At 43.5% G+C, this 22,921-nt stretch overlaps 1 protein-coding gene across 3 annotated transcripts in view; it reads right to left on the reverse strand.

The window, feature by feature from the left end:
- The window catches only part of LOC115156091 (polypeptide N-acetylgalactosaminyltransferase 13), a 74,883-nt gene that overhangs the window by 38,889 nt on the left and 13,073 nt on the right, over window positions 1-22,921 (reverse strand). For all 3 annotated transcript variants that reach the window (XM_029703377.1, XM_029703378.1, XM_029703376.1), the window contains exon 3: window positions 4,433-4,601. In XM_029703377.1, the coding sequence (XP_029559237.1) occupies window positions 4,433-4,601 (169 nt within the window). The remainder of the gene's footprint in view (window positions 1-4,432; window positions 4,602-22,921) is intronic.

Below are 22,921 nucleotides of genomic sequence, written 5' to 3' on the forward strand. Positions count from 1 at the left end.
AAAATCAGAGGACGAGCTCATAGTAAATCGCTGGAACGGAACGAATGGCACGGTATGAAAAACATCAAACACATGATTTCCCTGAGTTAGATGCTGTTCCATTCATTCCATTCCGGGGCAAAACTATGGCCTCGTCCCCCTCACCAGCCATCATTGAATTAGAGCATGTTACATCATGGAATGAATCCTGAGGAATCCGAGGGCTTAAAATGGGTTTTTCATCAAAGTCAACAAATTGGTTAGTTCTGGACTATATCAAAATGTTCTGTTGGATCTTAGTTATTTGGTAGATAGTCTCTTATTGCTGTTAATACTCTGCTTGTGGCTGCTCCTAACGTTAAAAGGAACCCCATGCTGTTATTGTCAACATTGTGCTGTCAGCTGTGCTTTCTTGAATTCATTGAATTTAGCTGAAGTCTCTAGACTAAAACAACAACGAGTAAAAAAAGGCAGAAAGTAGATCCAAAATGGCAGCCCTTTGATAACAGGAATATGTTGCCATGTGAAGTGGACAGAGTTGATGACTCAAGTCACATGACATGGACTCAAGTCAAAATTTGATGACCTGAGACTTGATTGAATATAAAATAACTCCAGACTTGACTTGGAGCCTCAAGACTCGGGACTCGACTTTGGCTTGAAACTGATAACGAAATGATCTGGCCAGGTTCTGTCACTCATTTGTGGCACATGCCGCGTTTACGTGCTAGTCTGAACTGACATAGGAAACTGACATTTCTGACTTGCTAACTGGTTGTAGTTATACACATGCCACGGTCAACTAATTAGCAAGTCTGAAATTTCTGATTTTCCTAGTTCCGACTAGCACGTGAATACGGCAACAGACTAGAGTCTCCCTGGATTACTCTCCACGCAGCCCAAGATGGTAACCGCAGCCTTGCCCTTGCAACAAAAAAAACGTGCAACAGATTGCTGATTTGCTGTAGAATCAGGTGTAGAGCAAACGTCAAATTGTAGGGAGAGAAGATTGCCATAATAAATAAATATGCAGATCCAAACATTGTTTTGGTGATCAAGAATATTAACTGTTTAATTTGCAAGCTCACCAGCAAGGGGGCATCAAACAACAACTACTATCATGGTCTTTGCTTTGTCAAAAATGTATTATTACTCTGGTGAAGACGCACCATAGGCGCCATCTTGTTGAAATGTTTGCTGTTGATTTTTATTTATTTATTTAACCTTTATTTAACTAGGCAAGTCAGTTAAGAACAAATTCTTTCACTCGTTTAAATGCATATGTGGTAAATCTATTTTCCATCTTACAATAATTGGTAGCGTTCCATAATTCCATCCCCATGGAGGCAGCAGATAGCCAAGTGGTTAGAGCATTAGGCCAGTAACAGAAAGATTGCCGGATCGAATCCCCGGGCTGACAAGGTAAAAATCTGTCGTTCTGCCACCGAGCAAGGCAGTTAACCCACTGTTCCCCGGGCGCCGTGGATGTTGATTAAGGCAGCCCCCCGCACCTCTCTGATTCAGTTGGATTAAATGCAGAAGACACATTTCAGTTGAAGGCATTCAGTTGTACAACGGACTAGGTATCCCCCTTTCCATACTGTTTATTGCAACACTTCGAAATGTCTGTTTCATACAATACATTTAAAAAAATGTATCCTCTGAGTGGTAAGTAAGCCTTGCATGAGCCTTCAAAACTACTTTTCCCCAGTCGAAGCTCGTTTTGTTCCGAGTTCCCAGTTGTCTTGAACGCACTGAAATCGGAAATCTGAGATTTCAGAGTTCCCAGTTCCCAGTTGTTTTGAACGCGGCATGTGTCCTATGGTTCTATCATTTTGTTTGTGCGTAATAGGAGTGTGTGCGCCTCAGTGCACATAGAAATAGGCTACGTGGCCTGCGCGCCACGCTTTCTGAATTAGTACGTTGAATAAGAAAAAATGATTGTTCCGAGTATGAATGGTGAGGAAATATCATTAATAATCATTAAGTCTGATTAAGACGAATGTATCAATGGTTGTGGAAAATGCCTTTTACATTATAGAACCAGTTTATTGGTTGTAATTGCCAGTTGGGTAATGGGTAATTGTATGGTCCTGGGAGGGGCCAAGTGCTAATACATGCATGTACCTGTTTGAGGTCCTGCTAGACAGATTTGATTTGGTTTCTCCAGCAGATGCTGTTCAGTTGTGCCATCTACCTGTGTTCATTCAGTTAGGACAGGTTAACCCTGATAACGAGGCTATATCCTTTGGGCTATTGGCGGTGTATATTTGGTAAATCTACTCATATTTTGTATGGTATTTCGCTTTCACCATTGGACCGCCAAGACCTGTAAATAAATCTACACTGAGCATGTCAACCTGCCTTGCCTTTTGCTGATTTCATTCCCTTACTACTACTGCAAGGTACAGTGCCTTGCAAAAGTATTCGGCCCCCTTGAACTTTTCAACCTTTTGCCACATTTCAGGCTTCAAACATAAAGATATAAAACTGTAATTTTTTGTGAAGAATCAACAACAAGTGGGACACAATCATGAAGTGGAACGAAATTTATTGGATATTTCAAACTTTTTTAACAAATAAAAAACTGAAAAATTGGGCGTGCAAAATGATTCAGCCCCCTTAAGTTAATACTTTGTAGCGCCACCTTTTGCTGCAATTACAGCTGTAAGTAGCTTGGGGTATGTCTCTATCAGTTTTGCACATCGAGAGACTGAAATTTTTGCCCATTCCTCCTTGCAAAACAGCTCGAGCTCAGTGAGGTTGGATGGAGAGCATTTGTGAACAGCAGTTTTCAGTTCTTTCCACAGATTCTCGATTGGATTCAGGTCTGGACTTTGACTTGGCCATTCTAACACCTGGATATGTTTATTTGTGAACCATTCCATTGTAGATTTTGCTTTATGTTTTGGATCATTGTCTTGTTGGAAGACAAATCTCCGTCCCAGTCTCAGGTCTTTTGCAGACTCCATCAGGTTTTCTTCCAGAATGGTCCTGTATTTGGCTCCATCCATCTTCCCATCAATTTTAACCATCTTCCCTGAAAAGCAGGCCCAAACCATGATGCTGCCACCACCATGTTTGACAGTGGGGATGGTGTGTTCAGGGTAATGAGCTGTGTTGCTTTTACGCCAAACATAACGTTTTGCATTGTTGCCAAAAAGTTTGATTTTGGTTTCATCTGACCAGAGCACCTTCTTCCACATGTTTGGTGTGTCTCCCAGGTGGCTAGTGGCAAACTTTAAACAACACTTTTTATGGATATCTTTAAGAAATGGCTTTCTTCTTGCCACTCTTCCATAAAGGCCAGATTTGTGCAGTATACGACTGATTGTTGTCCTATGGACAGAGTCTCCCACCTCAGCTGTAGATCTCTGCAGTTCATCCAGAGTGATCATGGGCCTCTTGGCTGCATCTCTGATCAGTCTTCTCCTTGTATGAGCTGAAAGTTTAGAGGGACGGCCGGGTCTTCGTAGATTTGCAGTGGTCTGATACTCCTTCCATTTCAATATTATCGCTTGCACAGTGCTCCTTGGGATGTTTAAAGCTTGGGAAATCTTTTTGTATCCAAATCCGGCTTAAAACTTCTCCACAACAGTATCTCGGACCTGCCTGGTGTGTTCCTTGTTCTTCATGATGCTCTCTGCGCTTTAAACGGACCTCTGAGACTATCACAGAGCAGGTGCATTTATACGGAGACTTGATTACACACAGGTGGATTCTATTTATCATCATTAGTCATTTAGGTCAACATTGGATCATTCAGAGATCCTCACTGAACTTCTGGAGAGAGTTTGCTGCACTGAAAGTAAAGGGGCTGAATAATTTTGCACGCCCAATTTTTCAGTTTTTTATTTGTTAAAAAAGTTTGAAATATCCAATAAATTTCGTTCCACTTCATAATTGTGTCCCACTTGTTGTTGATTCTTCACAAAAAATTACAGTTTTATATCTTTATGTTTGAAGCCTGAAATGTGGCAAAAGGTCAAAAAGTTCAAGGGGGCCGAATACTTTCGCAAGGCACTGTACCTATTTTACAATTACATAACCAAAATGTGTTGTAGACAAAATAATGAAAAGGACTGTGTGGTTGCCTCAAAAAATAGACAGAGATTTGTAGTTGAACAAGTCATGTATGGATTTTTTTGTTTTACTTATCTTGAGACTTGACTTGGAAAAAACTTGTGACTCAACTTGTCTCGACTTGCTCTTAGAATACATGACTCGAGAAACGACCCGTTCGACTTGGGACTCAACTTGAGACTCAGACCTCATGACTTGCTTATGACTAGAATAACAGTGATTTGGTCTCACCGGTATCAAAGCTTCTGAGAGGCAGCGGTGGAAGGTTACAGCGTTGTTAAAGTGGGTGGTGCGTGCCGTGCCGTGCCGAGTAAAGAGGTCAGTAGTGCGATTCACAGTGTGTGTCTGGGAAAAGGTCACGCTCACTCACCCGTCCAGTCTCACATCCGGCAGACTCCTGTTGAGCGCAATCATGTCGCTGGCCATCAGATTGAACTGGTTAATCTTAAAGAGCTCCTTCATTTTCTCCTGCTCGTCCTTTGCGATAACCACCGCCTTCCCCATCTCCCCTGGGCCCTCGTGGGTCCGCGATATGACCGCTGCAATACAACGGGGAGAAATGTTACATATTTAATACTCACTGTGTGATTTCACAGTTATTTCAATGGGAGCGGGAGGTCACACATACAATTCCATTGGGAGATTATGGCCATGTTATCAGGCTTTGAATGCTGAGGCCATTAAAATGTCCCAAACAGCAAATGAAATGCTGATCAGTCAGACACTGATGCAGCTTCCCCAAGTATTCTGGATCCATAAACCATGCTACTATTCTCAGGGCCGGATTACCGAACAGGCACACAGGGCATGTGCCCCGGGGCCCCCGACCTCCAGTGGGCAGCCAAGTAATTACATTTTTTAAGGTTATGGGCCCCCTGGAGGAAATTTGCTTTAAAACTGCTAAATTCTCTCTGAGCCTCATGGCAAAATGTGTAGAATAGCAGGAAATGAGCTTAAAAACTGAAAATGTTCTCGTAACCTCATAATTTTTTTTTGCAGAATAGCATTATAAAACTGTACTTTTTATCAACACAAAATGTGTTGAAATGCAGGAAGTTAGCCGTTTTACCCCAAAAATGTCGGTGCCCCGGGGCCCCAAATGCGGTAGTCCGACCCTGACTACTCTTACCATACAGTCATGCCCCTTGCCCTCCATCCTCCTGATTTTTTTTTTTTTACATAACATTTCCATTTCCTACTAGCACAGACTTTGCTGATAACCCCTTAATTTAGGAAAAATGTACTTACGATGACTCTGATATGTGGTTGTCTCACCTAGCTGACTTAAGATGGATGCACTAACTGTAAATCGCTGAGGAGAAGGTCTACTCAAAGACTAGAATGTCAAGTATCATCTAGGCCTGTTGGAAAATCCCATACTTGTCCAGAGACTTAGGGCTAGCCCTCCTCTCTGTCATTGATGAATGAGGAAGGAGTGAGAGAGCATTACAACAGCTGCCCTCCGCTGTTAAGAAATATTTGCTCATATATCTGATCACTCAGCGTTACTAAGGATCCATTAAAGCTTTGAGAACAGCGGCACCATCCCAAGCTGCATCTGTTGCATACCGCTCTACACCGCTTCACAATGATCCAAAGGTAAATAACCTCTGTTGATTTATGCTCCGCTCTCCAATAATCTCAAGCAGAGTGATTTCCATGGGGGACAATTCAGAAAGAGAGAGAGAATATTCAGGTAAATGTCTTGTGATTTCTAAACGAAAACATGTACAGTATCCTCACAAGTTCAAGTGAACGGAGGGGTATACTACCAAACAGAATTAATGAGTTAGCCAGCTTACTTTGATAAACAACCAAAAATATCTACAGATTTTCAGGTTCATTAAGAAAGCTAAAATGTAATGTGTTTTTGGTTGTTGAGTCAATTAGACCAAGGCCATTTCCAGCTTTTCTTTGTAAAAAATGTAAAGTTATTTCAGAATATTATGCAAGTTAGCTGGCTACTGTAACTCATTGATTCTGCTTTGTAGCATACCCCTCTGTTCAATAGTATTCTCGGGTTTAGAAATAACAAGACTTTGGTATCTGCCCTTTCTCTGGCTCTTCAGCCCAACAAACACATCACTGACCCCCTGACATGAGCCATGACAACAGTAACTCTACTCTAAGGCCAAAAGGTTTTATGCCCTAGTCCTATCCAGTGACTTTGTCTGAAATTATATTATAGGGTCTTCACCCTCATAATATAATGGGTCTGCAGAGACATGGTCAATAGCGTTGATCTAAAACAAGTGTGCTCTATTATTTCAATCCTGTTTCCTGTGAACCATATCTTTACAGTTTTTTGGGGGGGGGATATAAATAATGGAGATCAATTAGCCTAACTTTTGTGAGTTTTTAAATATGTATTTTTAATTGAAAAATAACCATGAATTAGGGGTGTGAACGTTTAAATGATGATCCTTAATGTTTAGAAAAACCTAATTAAAATCATAGTGCAGTTATCACAAAACATTATTTTCCATTTTATAGCCCAAGTAGACTATATGGCTATAAAGGCCAGGGGAAAGTTGTGTTATTTAAATAAAACCAGAGAGGAAGAGGCAAACTGTAGGCTTCTTTGGTGAATTTGCGAGGCATGCAAGACAATTTAAGGCATTGCAGATGACCAAGACATACAGTATGCGCATGGTTCTGCCTGCCTGCTCTTTCTCTTCGCTAATAACGCAAGTGTGTCTGTTGCGAATAGAATGTCATAGTTGGGCTATTCATGGAACCGATGTTGCTGGGATACAGAGGTATCTTCGGGCCAGTCTTGCGAGCAAGGGTTTGCTTAATAATATGAAATTAGAAAAAGCTACCGGTATAGCCTGTATCGATTGCCCTTTTCAGATATAACGCTATGTGGCCCCTTGAAAGCGCCTCAGCTACGCCGTGTCATTATTTGTTACCGTAGGCTACACTAAGGCTTTGAAACCATGACACGAACCTTCTCTGGAGACATGAATGGCATTTTACTTGTCTGTAAAGTAATGCCGCTTCTGAACCGGGAATAACTTCTATCACTACAAGGCGACCATTACTGTCAATTCTAGCCTGTCTGCCTGCTGCCTGCGCGCAGACCACCACTCTCCTAAAAAAAAGTACTTGAAAAAGTACTTTGTTAAATATCGCGACCAAGGCATTTAGTAGAACGAAAGCAAATCTTGCCACCCTACCACAAACAAAACACGATAAACAACATGGCAGGACATCAATCAGCAACGTGTATTTGTTGTCAGGGAAACAATTGAACATTATATGCCGGAGCAGAATTCTACTGTCTGAAAAGGTACACACGCGTCTGATGCAGCACTTTTTTTAAAAATTGTCTGAAAAGTAATGTTACTGTAGCTGTCTTCTACGTCTGAAAAGGGTCGCAGTAGACACAACTTCATTGCCAGGCCCTAGCGGTGATTCACAGGTACGACCATTATTCTGCATTGTGAATTGATGTGGAATTTTAGGATTTAAAAAAATTGTTTTAACGGAAAACGGATTTAAAAAAATGCTGTTTAAACGTTACGAAATGTTTTCAATGTGTCACATTCCTAGCATGAATACAGTATTGTAATCCACAGTGCTAAGAGTTTATTGCAACTGCTGCTATGTAAGTTATCATTTTAGATTTAGTTTTCCATTTCAAAAGAACTGTACTCTTTGGTTTTCATTAACAGTTCCCAATGTGATTTTCAGACTCAAATTTGACCCATTGATTCTCTAAAGAAAGGCAGGGAAGCCTGGTTATAAAGAGTGAGCAAAAGCACAATCCAGGTGGGAGATCATATTGATCTGCAGCCGGGTCTGATTATATTATCTGATTATTTTAGTTTAGTTCCCCACATCCTCAAGCCATTTCTATGCTTAATTTACTTTGCAGAAGAGAGTGGAAGGGGAGTTTGGCCTGTTCAGGGTTGGTGAGTTAGAGACTGGGTGCATCTCAAATGGCACCCTAGTCCCTATATATAGTGCACTACTTTTCACTACAGACCATAGGGCTCTGGCCAAAAGTAGTGCACAATATAAAGGGAATAGGCTTCCATTTCGGTCATACACTGAGTATAAAAACATGAACCCCCCCAAAAACATCCTCATTTGTTCAGGCCATGGACTCTACAAGGTGTTGGATGCAGGCCTATGTTGACTCCAAAGCTTCCCACAGTTGTGCCACATTGGCTTGATGTCCTTTGGGTGGTGGACCATTTTTGATACACAAAGGAAACTGTTGAGTGTGAAAAACCCAGCATCGTTGCAGTTCTTGACACAAACCGGTGCACCTGGCACCTACCATACTCAAAGGCACTTAAATCTTTTCTCTTCTCCATTCACCCTCTGAATGGCCTACATACACAATCCATGTCTCAAGGCTTAAAAATCCTTCTTTAACCTGTCTCCTCCCTTTCATCTACACTCATTGAAGAGCATTTAACAAGTGACATCAATAAGGGATCATAGACTGACCAGGTGAATCCAGGTGGAAGCTATGTCATGGAAAGAGCAGGTGTCCATAATGTTTTGGACACTCAATGTAGATGCTGTGTTTTGGGGGAAGCGCCCCTCCTGTCCTTCCTCTCTCTCCCTTGCCTCCTGCTTCCCTGTTTGACCCAGTTGGCAGGACATGTATTCGTGCGGATCCTACTGGGCAGGGGATCACAAAAGCCCAAGCCCAAATCCACTGCATTACTGTACAACAATGCACTTCTACTGTTTGTTTCAGGGATAGATAGCACTTACAGTGAACTCACTCTCAATTGGTGTCAAACTCAATTCCTGGAGGGCCAAGTGTCTGTGGGTTTGCGCTCCTCCCTTGTACTTGATTGATGAAATAAGGTCATTGATTAGTTAGGAACTCCCCTTACTTGGTTGTTAGGTTTTAATTGGTCCCGAATTGAAAGAAACAAAAGCCAGTACACACACGGCCCTCCAGGAATTTAGTTTGACACCGCTGGCTTAGTGCTTACACTGCTTTACACCCTGCTTACACTTTCTCAACAAAGCTCATCCTACAGTTGAAGTCAGAAGTTTACATACACCTTAGCCAAATAAACTCAGTTTTTCAAAACTCCGGACATTTAATCCTTGTAAAAATTCTGTCTTAGGTCAGTTAGGATCACCACTTTATTTTAAGAATGTGAAATGTCAGAATAATAGTAGAGAGTGATTTATTTCAGCTTTTATTTCTTTCATCACATTCCCAGTGGGTCAGAAGCTTACATACACTCAATTAGTATTTGGTAAAATTGCCTTTAAATTGTTTAACTTGGGTCAAACGTTTTGGGTAGCCTTCCATTTTGCCACAACTTTGCTTGGGGTCATTGTCCATTTGGAAGAGACATTTGCGACCAAGCTTTAACTTCCTGACTGATGTCTTGAGATGTTGCTTCAATATATCCACATGATTTCCCTTCCTCATGAAGCCATCTATTTTGTTAAGCGCACCAGTCCCTCCTGCAGCAAAGCACCCCCCACAACATGATGCTGCCACCCCCGTGCTTCACAGTTGGGATGGTGTTCTTTGGCTTGCAAACCTCCCCCTTTTCCTCCAAACATAACGATGGTCATTATGGCCAAACAGTTCTATTTTTGTTTCATCAGACCAGAGGACATTTCTCCATGTGCAGTTGCAAACCGTAGTCTGGCTTTTTTATGGCAGTTTTGGAGCAGTGGCATCTTCACAAGGTGCTTTGCTGTTGTTCTGAGATTGATTTGCACTTTTCGCACCAAAGTACGTTCATCTCTAGGAGACAGAACGTGTCTCCTTCCTGAGCGGTATGACGGCTGCGTGGTCCCATGGTGTTTATACTTGCGTACTATTGTTTGTACAGATGAATGTGGTACCTTCAGGCATTTGGAAATTGCTCCCAAGGATGAACCAGACTTGTGGAGGGCTACAACTTTTTTTTACGAGGTCTTAGCTGATTTCTTTTGATTTTCCCATGATGTCAAGCAAAGAGGCACTGACTTTGAACATAGGCATTGAAATACATCCACAGGTACACCTCCAATTGACTCAAATGATGTCATCTAGCCTATCAGAAGCTTCTAAAGCCATGACATCATTTTCTGGAATTTTCCAAGCTGTTTAAAGGCACAGTCAACTTAGAGTATGTAAACTTCTGACCCACTGGAATTGTGATACAGTGAATTATAAGTGAAATAATCTGTCTGTAAATAATTGTTGTAAAAATGACCTGTCATGCACAAAGTAGATGTCCTAACCGACTTGCCAAAACTATAGTTTTTTTTATTTGTATTAAATGTATTTTTATTTTTTTACCCCTTTTTTCTCCCCAATTTCGTGGTATCCAATTGGTAGTAGTTACAGTCTAGTCTCATCGCTACAACTCCCGTACGGACTCGGGAGAGGTGAAGGTCAAGAGCCATGCATCCTCCGAAACACAACCCAACCAAGCCGCACTGTTTCTTGACACAATGCACATCCAACCCGGAAGCCAGCCGCACCAATGTGTCGGAGGAAACACCGTACACCCTGCGACCTGGTCAGCGTGCACTGCGCCCCGACCGCCACAGGAGTCGCTAGTGTGCGATGAGACAAGGATATCCCTGCCTGCCAAACCCTCCCTAACCCGGACGACGCTGGGCCAATTGTGCGCCGCCACATGGGCCTCCCGGTCGTGGCCGGCTGCGACAGAGCCTGGGCTCGAACCCAGAATCTCTGCGATACAGTGCCTTAGACCACTGCGCCACCCGGGAGGCCCCCAAACTATAGTTTGTTAACAAGAAATTTGTGGAGTGGTTGAAAAACGAGTTTTAATGACTCCAACCTAAGTGTATGTAAACTTCCGACTTCAACTGTACATAATTGATTATTAAAATCAGTTAGCTATTTGTTTAGTGAGTAGGAGATTTTGGTAACTACTGTATACTTCTGATATCTGTTACAATGGCTTACCCATTAGCAACGCTTACCCTCTTGCACAGCTTTCATTGAATCCCATGCGCAATGGAAACTTTTATGTTGTGTTTGAAAGAATGGCGCGGCTTTGGAAAGCGGACGTTTTATGGGCTCCTGACTAGGGTTGCACATTTTGGAGAATATTCAGAGGTGGAAACTTTCAGTGGTAATTAACGGGAATATATGGGATTTAATGGAAATATATGCAAATTAATATTAATACCATTTAAATGTATATGTTTTTTGCATTGGTTATATTTACCATATCATATGGAGACAGAAACCTTTTACCTTATCATGAGTGGACATAATTGCAAATTATTAAATCCTTTCAATATAAATTTAAAAAACAATTTAGTTATGAATTTAACTTGAATTAATTGAGTTGACTCTTCACATAGGATGATTTCACTGAACAACAAAAAAAAGGGAATATTGAATGATCGCCAATGATCCATTGCATCTCCCAAAAACGTTTTCAACATACATCTGTAAAATGATAGTCTAGAAACTAAAGCTTTTGTTGTCTTTCTCTCAGGCTTCCATGTCTTCTCCCTGGACCTCCTCAATGTCCACCTCTTGAACATCAGACTCTGAGGCCTCATCTTCACTGTCACTTTCCAACCTTATTGAGGATGACTCGTTGTCAGGCTCAAAAAGCCTCAAATTTGCCAGGATGGCCACCAATTTTTCAACCCTTGTATTGGTCAGCCTGTTGGGTGCTTTGGTGTGTGTGTTCCCAAAGATGGACCAGTTGCGTTCTGAAGCGGCTGATGTTGGTGGGATTTGCAGGATGATGAAGGCAACAGGGGAAAGAGCCTTATATCCACAAAGTCCCTTCCACCAGGTGGCTGATGAGATATGTTGGCACGACTGCCATATTGCATCTCCATCCCAAAGCCCTTGCTTGTAAGTGTACTTCGCCAGACAGCCAATAACCTTGCCCTCATCCAGGCCAAGGTGGCGAGACATGGTAGTGATGACACCATAGGCCTTGTTGATCTCTGCACCAGACAGGATGCTCTTGCCAGCATACTTGGGGTCCAACATGTATGCTGCGGCGTGTATGGGCTTCAGGCAGAAGTCTTCACACTTTTTGAATTATTTCAGAACTGCAGTTTCCTCTGCTTGGAGCAACAGTGAAGTGGGCAGGGGAGTACGGATTTCTTCTCTTACATCTGCAAGCAGTCTGAACATTAGACAGGATGGCATTGTCTCCCTCAATCTGTGCAATGGCTACTGCTATAGAATTCAGGCTGCTTACCACTCTCTCCCAAAATACATCATCCAGGAGGATCCTCTTGATGGGACTGTCCATATCGGCAGACTGTGGTATGGCCATTTCTTGGATAGACTCCTTCCCCTCCAGGAGACTGTCAAACATGATGACAACACCACCCCAACGGGTGTTGCTGGGCAGCTTCAATGTGGTGCTCTTATTCTTCTCACTTTGCTTGGTGAGGTAGATTGTTTCTATAACCCTTCACATACCTAACCATTTCCTTGGCTCTCTTGTAGAGTGTATCCATTGTTTTCAGTGCCATGATGTCCTTGGGGAGCAGATTCAATGCATGAGCAGCACAGCCAATAGGTGTGATGTGAGGGTAGGACTCCTCCACTTTAGACCAAGCAGCCTTCATGTTCACAGCATTGTCTGTCACCAGTGTATATACCTTCTGTGGTCCAAGGTAATTGATGACTGCCTTCAGCTCATCTGCAATGTAGAGACCGGTGTGTCTGTTGTCCCTTGTGTCAGAGCTCTTGTAGAATACTGGCTGAGGGGTGGAGATGATGTAGTTAATTATTCCTTGCCCACGAACATTCGACCATCAATCAGAGATGATTGCAATACAGTCTGCTTTCTCTATGATTTGCTTGACCTCCACTTGAACTCTGTTGAACTCTGCATCCAGCAAATTAGTAGATTAAGCATGTCTGGTTGGAGGGGTGTATGGTGGGTCAAAGAACATTCAGAAATCTCTTCCAATACACATTGCCTGTGAGCATCAGAGGTGAACCAGTTGCATACACAGCTCGAGCAAGACATTCATGAGCATTTCTCTGACTATGTTCCTCCATTGAGTCAAAAATCTGATTCCAGGAGGACCATGAGCTGTTGCTATCGATAAGGTGTCTGATTCATAATTTTCACCTCAAATAGAAGTAGAGGGACTTTTGTCAGAGGTTGTTTGTTGTGAGCGCTGAGGAAACTTTATGCACTTGGCCAGATGATTCTGAATCTTTGTTGCATTCTTCACATATGATTTGGCACAGTATTTGCAAATGTACACAGCTTTTCCTTCTACATTAACTGCAGTGAAATGTCTCCACACATCAGATACAGTGAGGGAAAAAAGTATTTGATCTCCTGCTGATTTTGTACGTTTGCCCACTGACAAAGAAATGATCAGGCTATAATTTTAATGGTAGGTTTATTTGAACAGTGAGAGACAGAATAACAAGAAAATCCAGAAAAACGCATGTCAAAAATTTTATAAATTGATTTGCATTTTAATGAGGGAAATAAGTATTTGACCCCCTCTCAATCAGAAAGATTTCTGGTTCCAAGGTGTCTTTTATACAGGTAACGAGCTGAGATTAGGAGCACACTCTTAAAGGGAGTGCTCCTAATCTTAGTTTGTTACCTGTATAAAAGACACCTGTCCACAGAAGCAATCAATCAATCAGATTCCAAACTTTCCACCATGGCCAAGACCAAAGTGCTCTCCAAGGATGTCAGGGACAAGATTGTAGACCTACACAAGGCTGGAATGGGCTACAAGACCATCGCCAAGCAGCTTGGTGAGAAGGTGACAACAGTTGGTGCGATTATTCGCAAATGGAAGAAACACAAAAGAACTGTCAATATCCCTCGGCCTGGGGCTCCATGCAAGATCTCACCTCGTGGAGTTGCAATGATCATGAGAACGGTGAGGAATCAGCCCAGAACTACACGGGAGGATCTTGTCAATGATCTCAAGGCAGCTGGGACCATAGTCACCAAGAAAACAATTGGTAACACACTACGCCGTGAAGGACTGAAATCAAATGAGACCAAAATGGAGCTCTTTGGCATCAACTCAACTCGCCGTGTTTGGAGGAGGAGGAATGCTGCCTATGACCCCAAGAACACCATCCCCACCATCAAACATGGAGGTGGAAACATTATGCTTTGGGGGTGTTTTTCTGCTAAGGGGACAGGACAACTTCACCACATCAAAGGGACGATGGTCGGGGCCATGTACCGTCAAATCTTGGGTGAGAACCTCCTTCCCTCAGCCAGGGCATTGAAAATGGGTCGTGGATGGGTATTCCAGCATGACAATGACCCAAAACACATGGCCAAGGCAACAAAGGAGTGGCTCAAGAAGAAGCACATTAAGGTCCTGGAGTGGCCTAGCCAGTCTCCAGACCTTAATCCCATAGAAAATCTGTGGAGGGAGCTGAAGGTTCGAGTTGCCAAATGTCAGCCTCGAAACCTTAATGACTTGGAGAAGATCTGCAAAGAGGAGTGGGACAAAATCCCTCCTGAGATGTGTGCAAACCTGGTGGCCAACTACAAGAAATGTCTGACCTCTGTGATTGCCAACAAGGGTTTTGCCACCAAGTACTAAGTCATGTTTTGCAGAGGGGTCAAATACTTATTTCCCTCATTAAAATGCAAATCAATTTATAACATTTTTGACATGCGTTTTTCTGGATTCTTTTGTGGTTATTCTGTCTCTCACTGTTCAAATAAACATACCATTAAAATTGTAGACTGATCATTTCTTTGTCAGTGGGCAATCATACAAAATCTGCAGGGGATCAAATACTTTTTTCCCTCACTGTAGTGCCTGGCATTTTCCTGTAAAGATTAGAAAATAAATTGTAAAAAAATAAAAATTAAATTCCATGTACAGATAAATAGTTAAGCAGTTAGATTAAACAACTATTTTGTAAGATAAATGTTTTAAAATGAAACATGTATGGAAACAGGTGAATTAACCCTCCTCAGTTAGCAGGCTCAAGCAAGCTAAAACACACATGGTAGCAAAAACTAACTAGCAGAAATTGTTAACAAGTTAGAAATGATTTAAACACACTTAGCTGCAGGCTACTATTTACTAGTTAACAAAGAATCATGGATGTCGTATAAAATAGAAAGCATGTAGTCCTTGGCTCAGACAGTGTAGTAGTGTGGGCTCAATAGCATCTCATTAGTGTACAAGATCTTGAGAATCAGCTGTAGATGTGATGGAAGAATGCACTTTGCATGCAGAGGGTTGCAATTCCATTGAATTGGGGATAGTTTAACCAAAATATGCCACAAGACCTAGAATTGCCTTATGTGTATCCCACAAAAAAGGTTCACTGTTAGAAGCCAACTTGTTTGATGAATTTAAGTAAAATTCCCCAAATTCCAGGGCTTAACTTCCTGTGGGAAATTCTGGAAATTTACTGGAAAGTTTCCAACCCTTTGCAACCCTACTCCTGACCAATTGTGCTATTTTGTGTATTATTATTATTTTTGTACATAATGTTTCCGCCATCGTTTTATATGACCGAAAAGAGCTTCTGGACATCAAAACAGCTAACACTAACCTTGATTTGGACGATGACTTCTACTTCAATAAGTCGGAGGCGAAACATATATTATTATCCCGGACCAGGCCCAAATCCCCGACACTCGTAGAAGGAGAAGACGAATCTATAGAGGCCGGTGCGCAGGCACCTTGATGAGACAGACTACGGTAGCGGATGGGAATACATCGCCTCTACCGTCTGTTCTAATGGCGAATATGCAATCGCTGGAGAATAAACTGGACAAGATCCATTCGAGACTATCTTATAAATGGAACATTAAGAACTGTAATATACAGGAATGCAAACTAGTCAGCTTTTGTCGAAATTTGCCGTTTTGAATCCAAAATAGGTGACCTACGTAAACCTCTAGCCATCATGCCCATAGAAACCAAATCTCTGGCCTCGTTTGCCAAACCTGCCTGTGCGCCTGGGACAACAGGTCCCTGCCCAACGGGAGTTTCCACGGGTCCCCGACCTAAAATGCGAATGATCTCATTTACAGCAACAACCTGGGGAATAATAAAAAGGGGAGAGGAGATGAATGAGCCAATTGTAAACTGGGGATGATTAGGTGATCGTAATGGTATGGGGGCCAGATTGGAAATTCAGCCAGGACACCAGGGTTAACACCCCTACTCTTACAATAAGTGCCATGGGCTCTTTAGTGACCACAGAGAGTCAGGACACCCATTTAACATCCCATCCAAAAGACAGCACCCTACACAGTGCAATGTCCTGGAGGAAAGAGTGCCTCCTACTGATCCTCCAACACTACTTCCAGCAGCATCTGGTCTCCCATCCCGGGACCAACCAGGACCAACTCTGCTTAGCTTCAGAAGCAAGCCAGCAGTGGGATGCAGGGTGGTATGCTGCTGGCCTAACTGACACTTTTGCTAACAGGTGTTCATTTAAAACTTGCACAAGACAGTTCACAGAATTGTCAATTTAAAGAAATGTACCCAATTTATGAATTACTACATTTCACTAACATTAACAGCACAAGCCGGCCCAACAAAAACAGGGGGAAGCGCCTGAGCGCCAGATACTCCTGGTAATTGACATTCAGTGAGCGCCGCACCAGTGTCCATACCCCCGAATCGAGGTGCCTTCGTACAGCGCACCCAGCCCATGGGGGGATGCGGCTGTCGTGATCACTTTGCGGGATACAACTCATTCAATGGGTGCCCCCTGACAATAGCAGAGGGTCCCAACACTGGGCCATGGCCCGTAGCCCTAACAGGGACACCCGAAGCAACCGGCTTAGGCTGTGAGATGCGTTCAGGTAAGCAGCTACCACTCAGCGCTGGACGGGCCGTATCAACAATAGCCCCACAGGAACAACTTCCATCACAGAAGCCATCATCCCCAGTAGGCATAGGCACTGGCAAAAAAGCACTTTGTGACCCAGACAAAATTTGTCTAAGCAGAGCCGGAACCCGGACACGCTCCGTGGGGATAGAAAAGTGTGATATGCGAGTGAGTTGATTTGAGTCTAGCTCGAGACCCAGAAACAGAATGCGCTGAGATGGAGTCAGACAGCTCTTTTTCTTGTTTCTTATGAAGTCTGGAGCAAGATGGCACCGACAGAGAGGGTCGCCTCGCTTCTGGTCCTTAGGAAACTATGCAGTATTTCTTTTTTTTATATATGAATTTTTACATTGTTAGCCCAGAAAATCTTAAGTGTTATTACATACAGCTAGGAAGAACTATTGGATATCAGAGCGACATCAACTTACCAGCACTACGACCAGGAATACGACTTTCCCGAAGTGGATCCTTTGTTTGAACCACCCAAGGCATTCAAACTGTTTCCAGAGGCTGAACCAAAACAATGTCGCCACAGGACAGGTAGACGGAGCGGCCTTCTGGTCAGACTTCAGAGTCGCGCACACCACCCACCGCTTCCGAGTATTTTACTCGCTAATGTCCAGTCTCTAGATAACAAGGTAGACGAAATTAGGGCTAGGGTTGCTTTCCAGACAGACATCCGGGATTGTAACATACTCTGTTTCACGGAAACATGGCTCTCTGGGAACATGCTGTCGCAGTTGGTACAGCCACTGAGATTCTTTGTGCGTCGCACCAACGGGGATAAACATCTCTCAGGGAAGAAGGGTGGGGGTGTATTTTTCATGATTAACGACTCATGGTGTAATTGTAACAACATACAGGAACTCAAGTCCTGTTCACCGGACCTAGAATACCTCAATCAAATGTCGTCCATATTATCTCCCACGAGAATTCTTGTCGGTTATTGTCTCTGCGTTGTATATCCCCTCTGTTTGAATGGTGTCTGTGAGTATAACAGAACTCATATGGCAGGCCAAAACCTGAGAAGATTCCATACAGGAAGTGCCCTCTCTGACCATTTCTTGGCCTTCTATAGCCTCTTTATCGAAAATAGAGGATCTCTGCTGTAACGTGACCTTTTTTAAGGCTCCCATAGGCTCTCAGAAGGCGCCAGAATGGGGAATGATGACTCCGCAGTCCCTGGGCGAAAAACAGTAGGGCTTTTGGAAAGTGGTCGTTCTGAGAACAATGACACGGGTGCGCGCGTGCATGTGAAGACTCCATTTTCTATTTTCGGTGTTTGAATGAAAACAAGGTCTCCCGGTCGGAATATTATCGCTATTTTACGAGAAAAATCACATAAAAATTGATTTTAAACAGCGTTTGACATGCTTCGAAGTACGGTAATGGAATATTTTGAAATTTTTTGTCACGATACGCGCCGGAGCGTCACCCTTCGGATAGTGTCTTGAACGCAAGAACAAAACGCAGCTATTTGGATATAACTATGGATTATTTGGAACCAAAACAACATTGGATGTTGAAGTAGAAGTCCTGGGAGTGCATTCTGATGAAGAACAGCAATGGTAATCCAATTTTTCTTATAGTAAATCTGAGTTTGGTGAGTGCCAAACTTGGTGGGTGTCAAAATAGCTAGCCATGATGGCCGGGCTATCTACTCAGAATATTGCAAAATGTGCTTTCACCGAAAAGCTATTTTAAAATCGGACACCGCGATTGCATAAAGGAGTTCTGTATCTATAATTCTTAAAATAATTGTTATGTTTTTTGTGAACGTTTATCGTGAGTAATTTAGTAAATTCACCGGAAGTTTTCGGTGGGTATGCTAGTTCTGAACGTCACATGCTAATGTAAAAAGCTGTTTTTTGATATAAATATGAACTTCATTGAACAAAACATGCATGTATTGTATAACATAATGTCCTAGGAGTGTCATCTGATGAAGATCATCAAAGGTTAGTGCTGCATTTAGCTGTGGTTTTGGTTTCTGTGTCATTATATGCTAGCTTGAAAAATGGGTGTGTGATTATTTCTTGCTGGGTACTCTCCTGATATAATCTAATGTTTTGCTTTCGTTGTAAAGCCTTTTTGAAATCGGACAATGTGGTTAGATAAAGGAGAGTCTTGTCTTTAAAATGGTGTAAAATAGTCATATGTCTACAGGCAATCACGGACTACATCACGGACCCCGAAATCTTGCTTCCAGACAAACTAAACATCTTCTTTGCCCGCTTTGAGGATAATACAGTGCCACCGACGCGGCCCGCAACCAAGGACTCCCCTCTCCTTCTCAATGGCGCCGACGTGAGTAAGACATATAAACGTGTTAACCCTCGCAAGGCTGCCGGCCCAGACGGCATCCTAGCCACATCCTTAGAACATGCGCAGACCAGCTGGCTGGTGTGTTTACGGACATATTCAATCTCTCCCTATCCCAGTCTGCTGTCCCCACATGCTTCAAGATGGCCACCATTGTTCCTGTACCCAAGAAGGCAAAGGTAACTGGAGTGAATGACTATCGCCCCGTAGCACTCACTTCTGTCATCATGAAGTGCTTTGAGAGACTAATCAAGGATCATATCACCACCTTACGTGTCACCCTAGACCCACTGCAATTTGCATACCGCCCCAATAGGTCCACAGATAATGCAATCGCCATCACACTGCACACCTCCCTATCCCATCTGGACAGGAAGAATACCTATGTAAAAATGCTGTTCATTGACTAAAGCTCAACATTCAACACCATAGTACCCTCCAAACTCATCATTAAGCTTGAGGCCCTGGGTCTCAACACCGCCCTGTGCAATTGGGTCCTGGACTTCCTGATGGGCCGCCCCCAGGTGGTGAAGGTAGGAAACAACTTCTCCACTTCGCTGATCCTCAACACTGGGGCCCCACAAGGGTGCGTGCTCAGCCCCCTCCTGTACTCCCTGTTCACCCATGACTTCGTGGCCATGCACGCCTCCAACTCAATCATCAAGTTTGCAGATGACACAACAGTAGTAGGCTTGATCACCAACAATGATGAGACAGCCTATAGGGAGGAGGTGAGGGCATTTCGGAGTGTGGTGTCAGGAAAACAACCTCTCACTCAACGTCAACAATACAAAGGAGATTATCGTGGACTTCAGGAAACAGCAGCGGGAGCACCCCCCTATCCACATCGACGGGACAGCAGTGGAGAAGGTGGAAAGTTTCAAGTTCCTCTACGTACACATCACAGACAAACTGAAATGGTCCAACCACACAGACAGTGTGGTGAAGAAATTTGGCTTGTCACCTAAAACCCTCACAAACTTCTACAGATGCACAATTGAGAGCATCCTGTCGGGCTGTATCACCGCCTGGTACGGCAACTGTACCGCCCACAACTGCAGGGCTCTCCAGATGGTGGTGCGGTCTGCACAACGCATCAACAGGGGCAAACTACCTGCCCTCCAGGACACCTACAGCACCCGATGTCACAGGAAGGCCAAAAAGATCATCAAAGACAACAACCACCCAAGCCACTGCCTGTTCACCCCACTACCATTCAGAAGGTCAGTACAGGTGCATCAAAGCTGGGACCGAGAGACTGAAAAATATATTTTATCTCAAGGCCATCAGACTGTTAAACAGCTATCACTAACACAGAGAGGCTGCTGCCTACATACAGACTTGAAATCATTGGCCACTCTAACAAATGGATCACTAGTCACTTTATTAATGACACTTTAATAATGATGTTTACATATCTTGCACTACTCATCCCAGATGTATGTACTGTATTTTATACCATCTATTGCATCTCGTCTATGCCAGTCGGTCATAGCCCATCCATATATTTATATGTACATATTCTTATTCCATCCCTTTACTTAAATGTGTGTGTATTAGGTAGTTGTTGTTGTAGTTACTTTTAAGATATTGCTGCACTGTCGGAACTAGAAGCACAAGCATTTCGCTACAGTCACAATTACATCTGCTAACCATGTGTATGTGACCAATAACATTTTATTTGATATTTCACTGAATATGGGGCAGTAGCATGGATGTGTGTAACACTGCTTGCCCCCTCGACGACTCCTCCACCAGCCAATTGCTGTAATAAACAGCAGCTCATGAGCATTCTGAGTTTGTAGACTCTGAGGTGCTTGCTGAGGGGACATAGGTCTAGAATGGGATGCAAAGTCCTGTCCCTTTTTGTAACAAGGAATACCGGCTGTACCAGCAGTCGTGGATCTTTGACATAGGGACCACTCAGATTGCCTGCTTCTTGAGACGGCAGATACACTATACATACAAAAGTATGTGGACACACCCTCAAATTAGTGGATTCGGGTATTTCAGCCACACCCGTTGCTGACAGGTGAATAAAATCGAGCACACAGCCATGCAATCACCATAGACAAACATTGGCAGTAAAACGGCCTTACTGAAAAGCTCAGTCACTTTCAAACTTGTCAGTTTGTAAAATGTCTGCCATGCGAGAGCTGCCCTGGTCAACTGTAAGAGCCGTTATTGTGAAGTGGAAGCATCTAGGAGCAAAAACGTCTCAGCCGCAAAGTGGTAGCTCACAGAACGGGACCGCCAAGTGTCCTCGGTTGCAACACTCACTACTGAGTTCCAAACTGCCTCTGGAAGTAACATCAGCACAATAGCTGGTCATCGGGAGCTTCATGAAATGGGTTTCCATGGCCGAGCAGCCGCACACAAGCCAAAGATCACCATGGGCAATGCCAAGCGTCGGCTAGAGTGGTGTAAAGCTCATCGCCATTGGACTCTGGAGCATTGGATACGCGTGCTCTGGAGTGATGAATTCTGCTTCACCATCTGGCAGTCTGACTAACGAATCTGGGTTTGGCGGATGCCAGGGGAACGCTACCTGCCCAAATTCATAATGCCAACTGTAAGGTTTGGTGGAGGAGGAATAATGGTCTGGGGCTGTTTTTCATGGTTCGGGCAAGGCCCTTTAGTTCCAGTAAAGTACAATGACATTCTAGACGATTCTGTGCTTCCAACTTTGTGGTAACAGTTTGGGGAAGGCTATTTCCTGTTTCAGCGTGACAATGCCCCCATGCACAAAGTGAGGTCCATACAGAAATGGTTTGTTGAGATCGGTGTGAAAGAACTTGACTGGCCTGCACAGAGCCCTGACCTCAACCCCATCGAACACCTTTGGGATGAATTGGAACGCCAACTGCGAGCCAGGGAATTTATTTTTAACATGGAGGTTACCCCGCCGACCAGTCATAGGTACTGCCGATAAAGCACCTTGTAACCTAGCTGGGAATGGGACAGACAGCTCTGAAAAATGGACCCCGTCTCTTTGAAATTTTATCTAATTCCTAGGAATGAAAAGTATTGAGCTGGAGACAGACAGCTCATTTGGGTGCTCATATGAACCAGAGAGACTACATGTAGGATAATAGCGTGGTGATGTCTAACCCTGCTCGTTCCCTCGACTCCGCTTCCAACAACTAATCGTCCATAACCTGTATCACATAGGGAGGGACTAGTGAGGTACAGGCAGGAATCAGCAATGAATCCCAGTAATGAGCCACCTATGCGGGAGGTGCAGGCCCTTGTGGACAGTGACCCAACTTGTTACGCTCACCCTGGGGAGATTGATATACCCCTTGAACCCTGTGAACACTGGAAAAAGGGTAACTGTAGAGCCTGCATGAAGCCCTCCTCCTTTATGGGCACAGGGGGCTCTGGCCACCGCATACCCCATGCCCAGGCAGCCACTGCAATGTTTGCTCCGACCACCCAATCCATCTCCGCTTCCTGCACATCGGTCCCAGCTGAGTTACCGGCATCCGGGAAAGGAAAGACATTTTTAGTGTCCTCTGTGTCTCTGCAAATGCGTGACTACACATACCGTATTGTTTCTTGTTATTGTGTTAGGATGTTCTGTGACTGCTCTCAGGGGACTGATAGAAGAAAAGAAAGAAGGGAACACATTGTTACTTTGGCCCAACGCCTAGAAACTGCGTGTGCAAGGTCATGATCAGCCTATTGCACCCTGAGAGCAAAGAAGCCTAGTTTGTGCATGAGTATAAAGAGTGCTGAAGGGAGAGC

The sequence above is a fragment of the Salmo trutta genome, chromosome 20 (assembly GCF_901001165.1).
Source record: "Salmo trutta chromosome 20, fSalTru1.1, whole genome shotgun sequence".
Lineage (NCBI taxonomy): Eukaryota > Metazoa > Chordata > Actinopteri > Salmoniformes > Salmonidae > Salmo > Salmo trutta.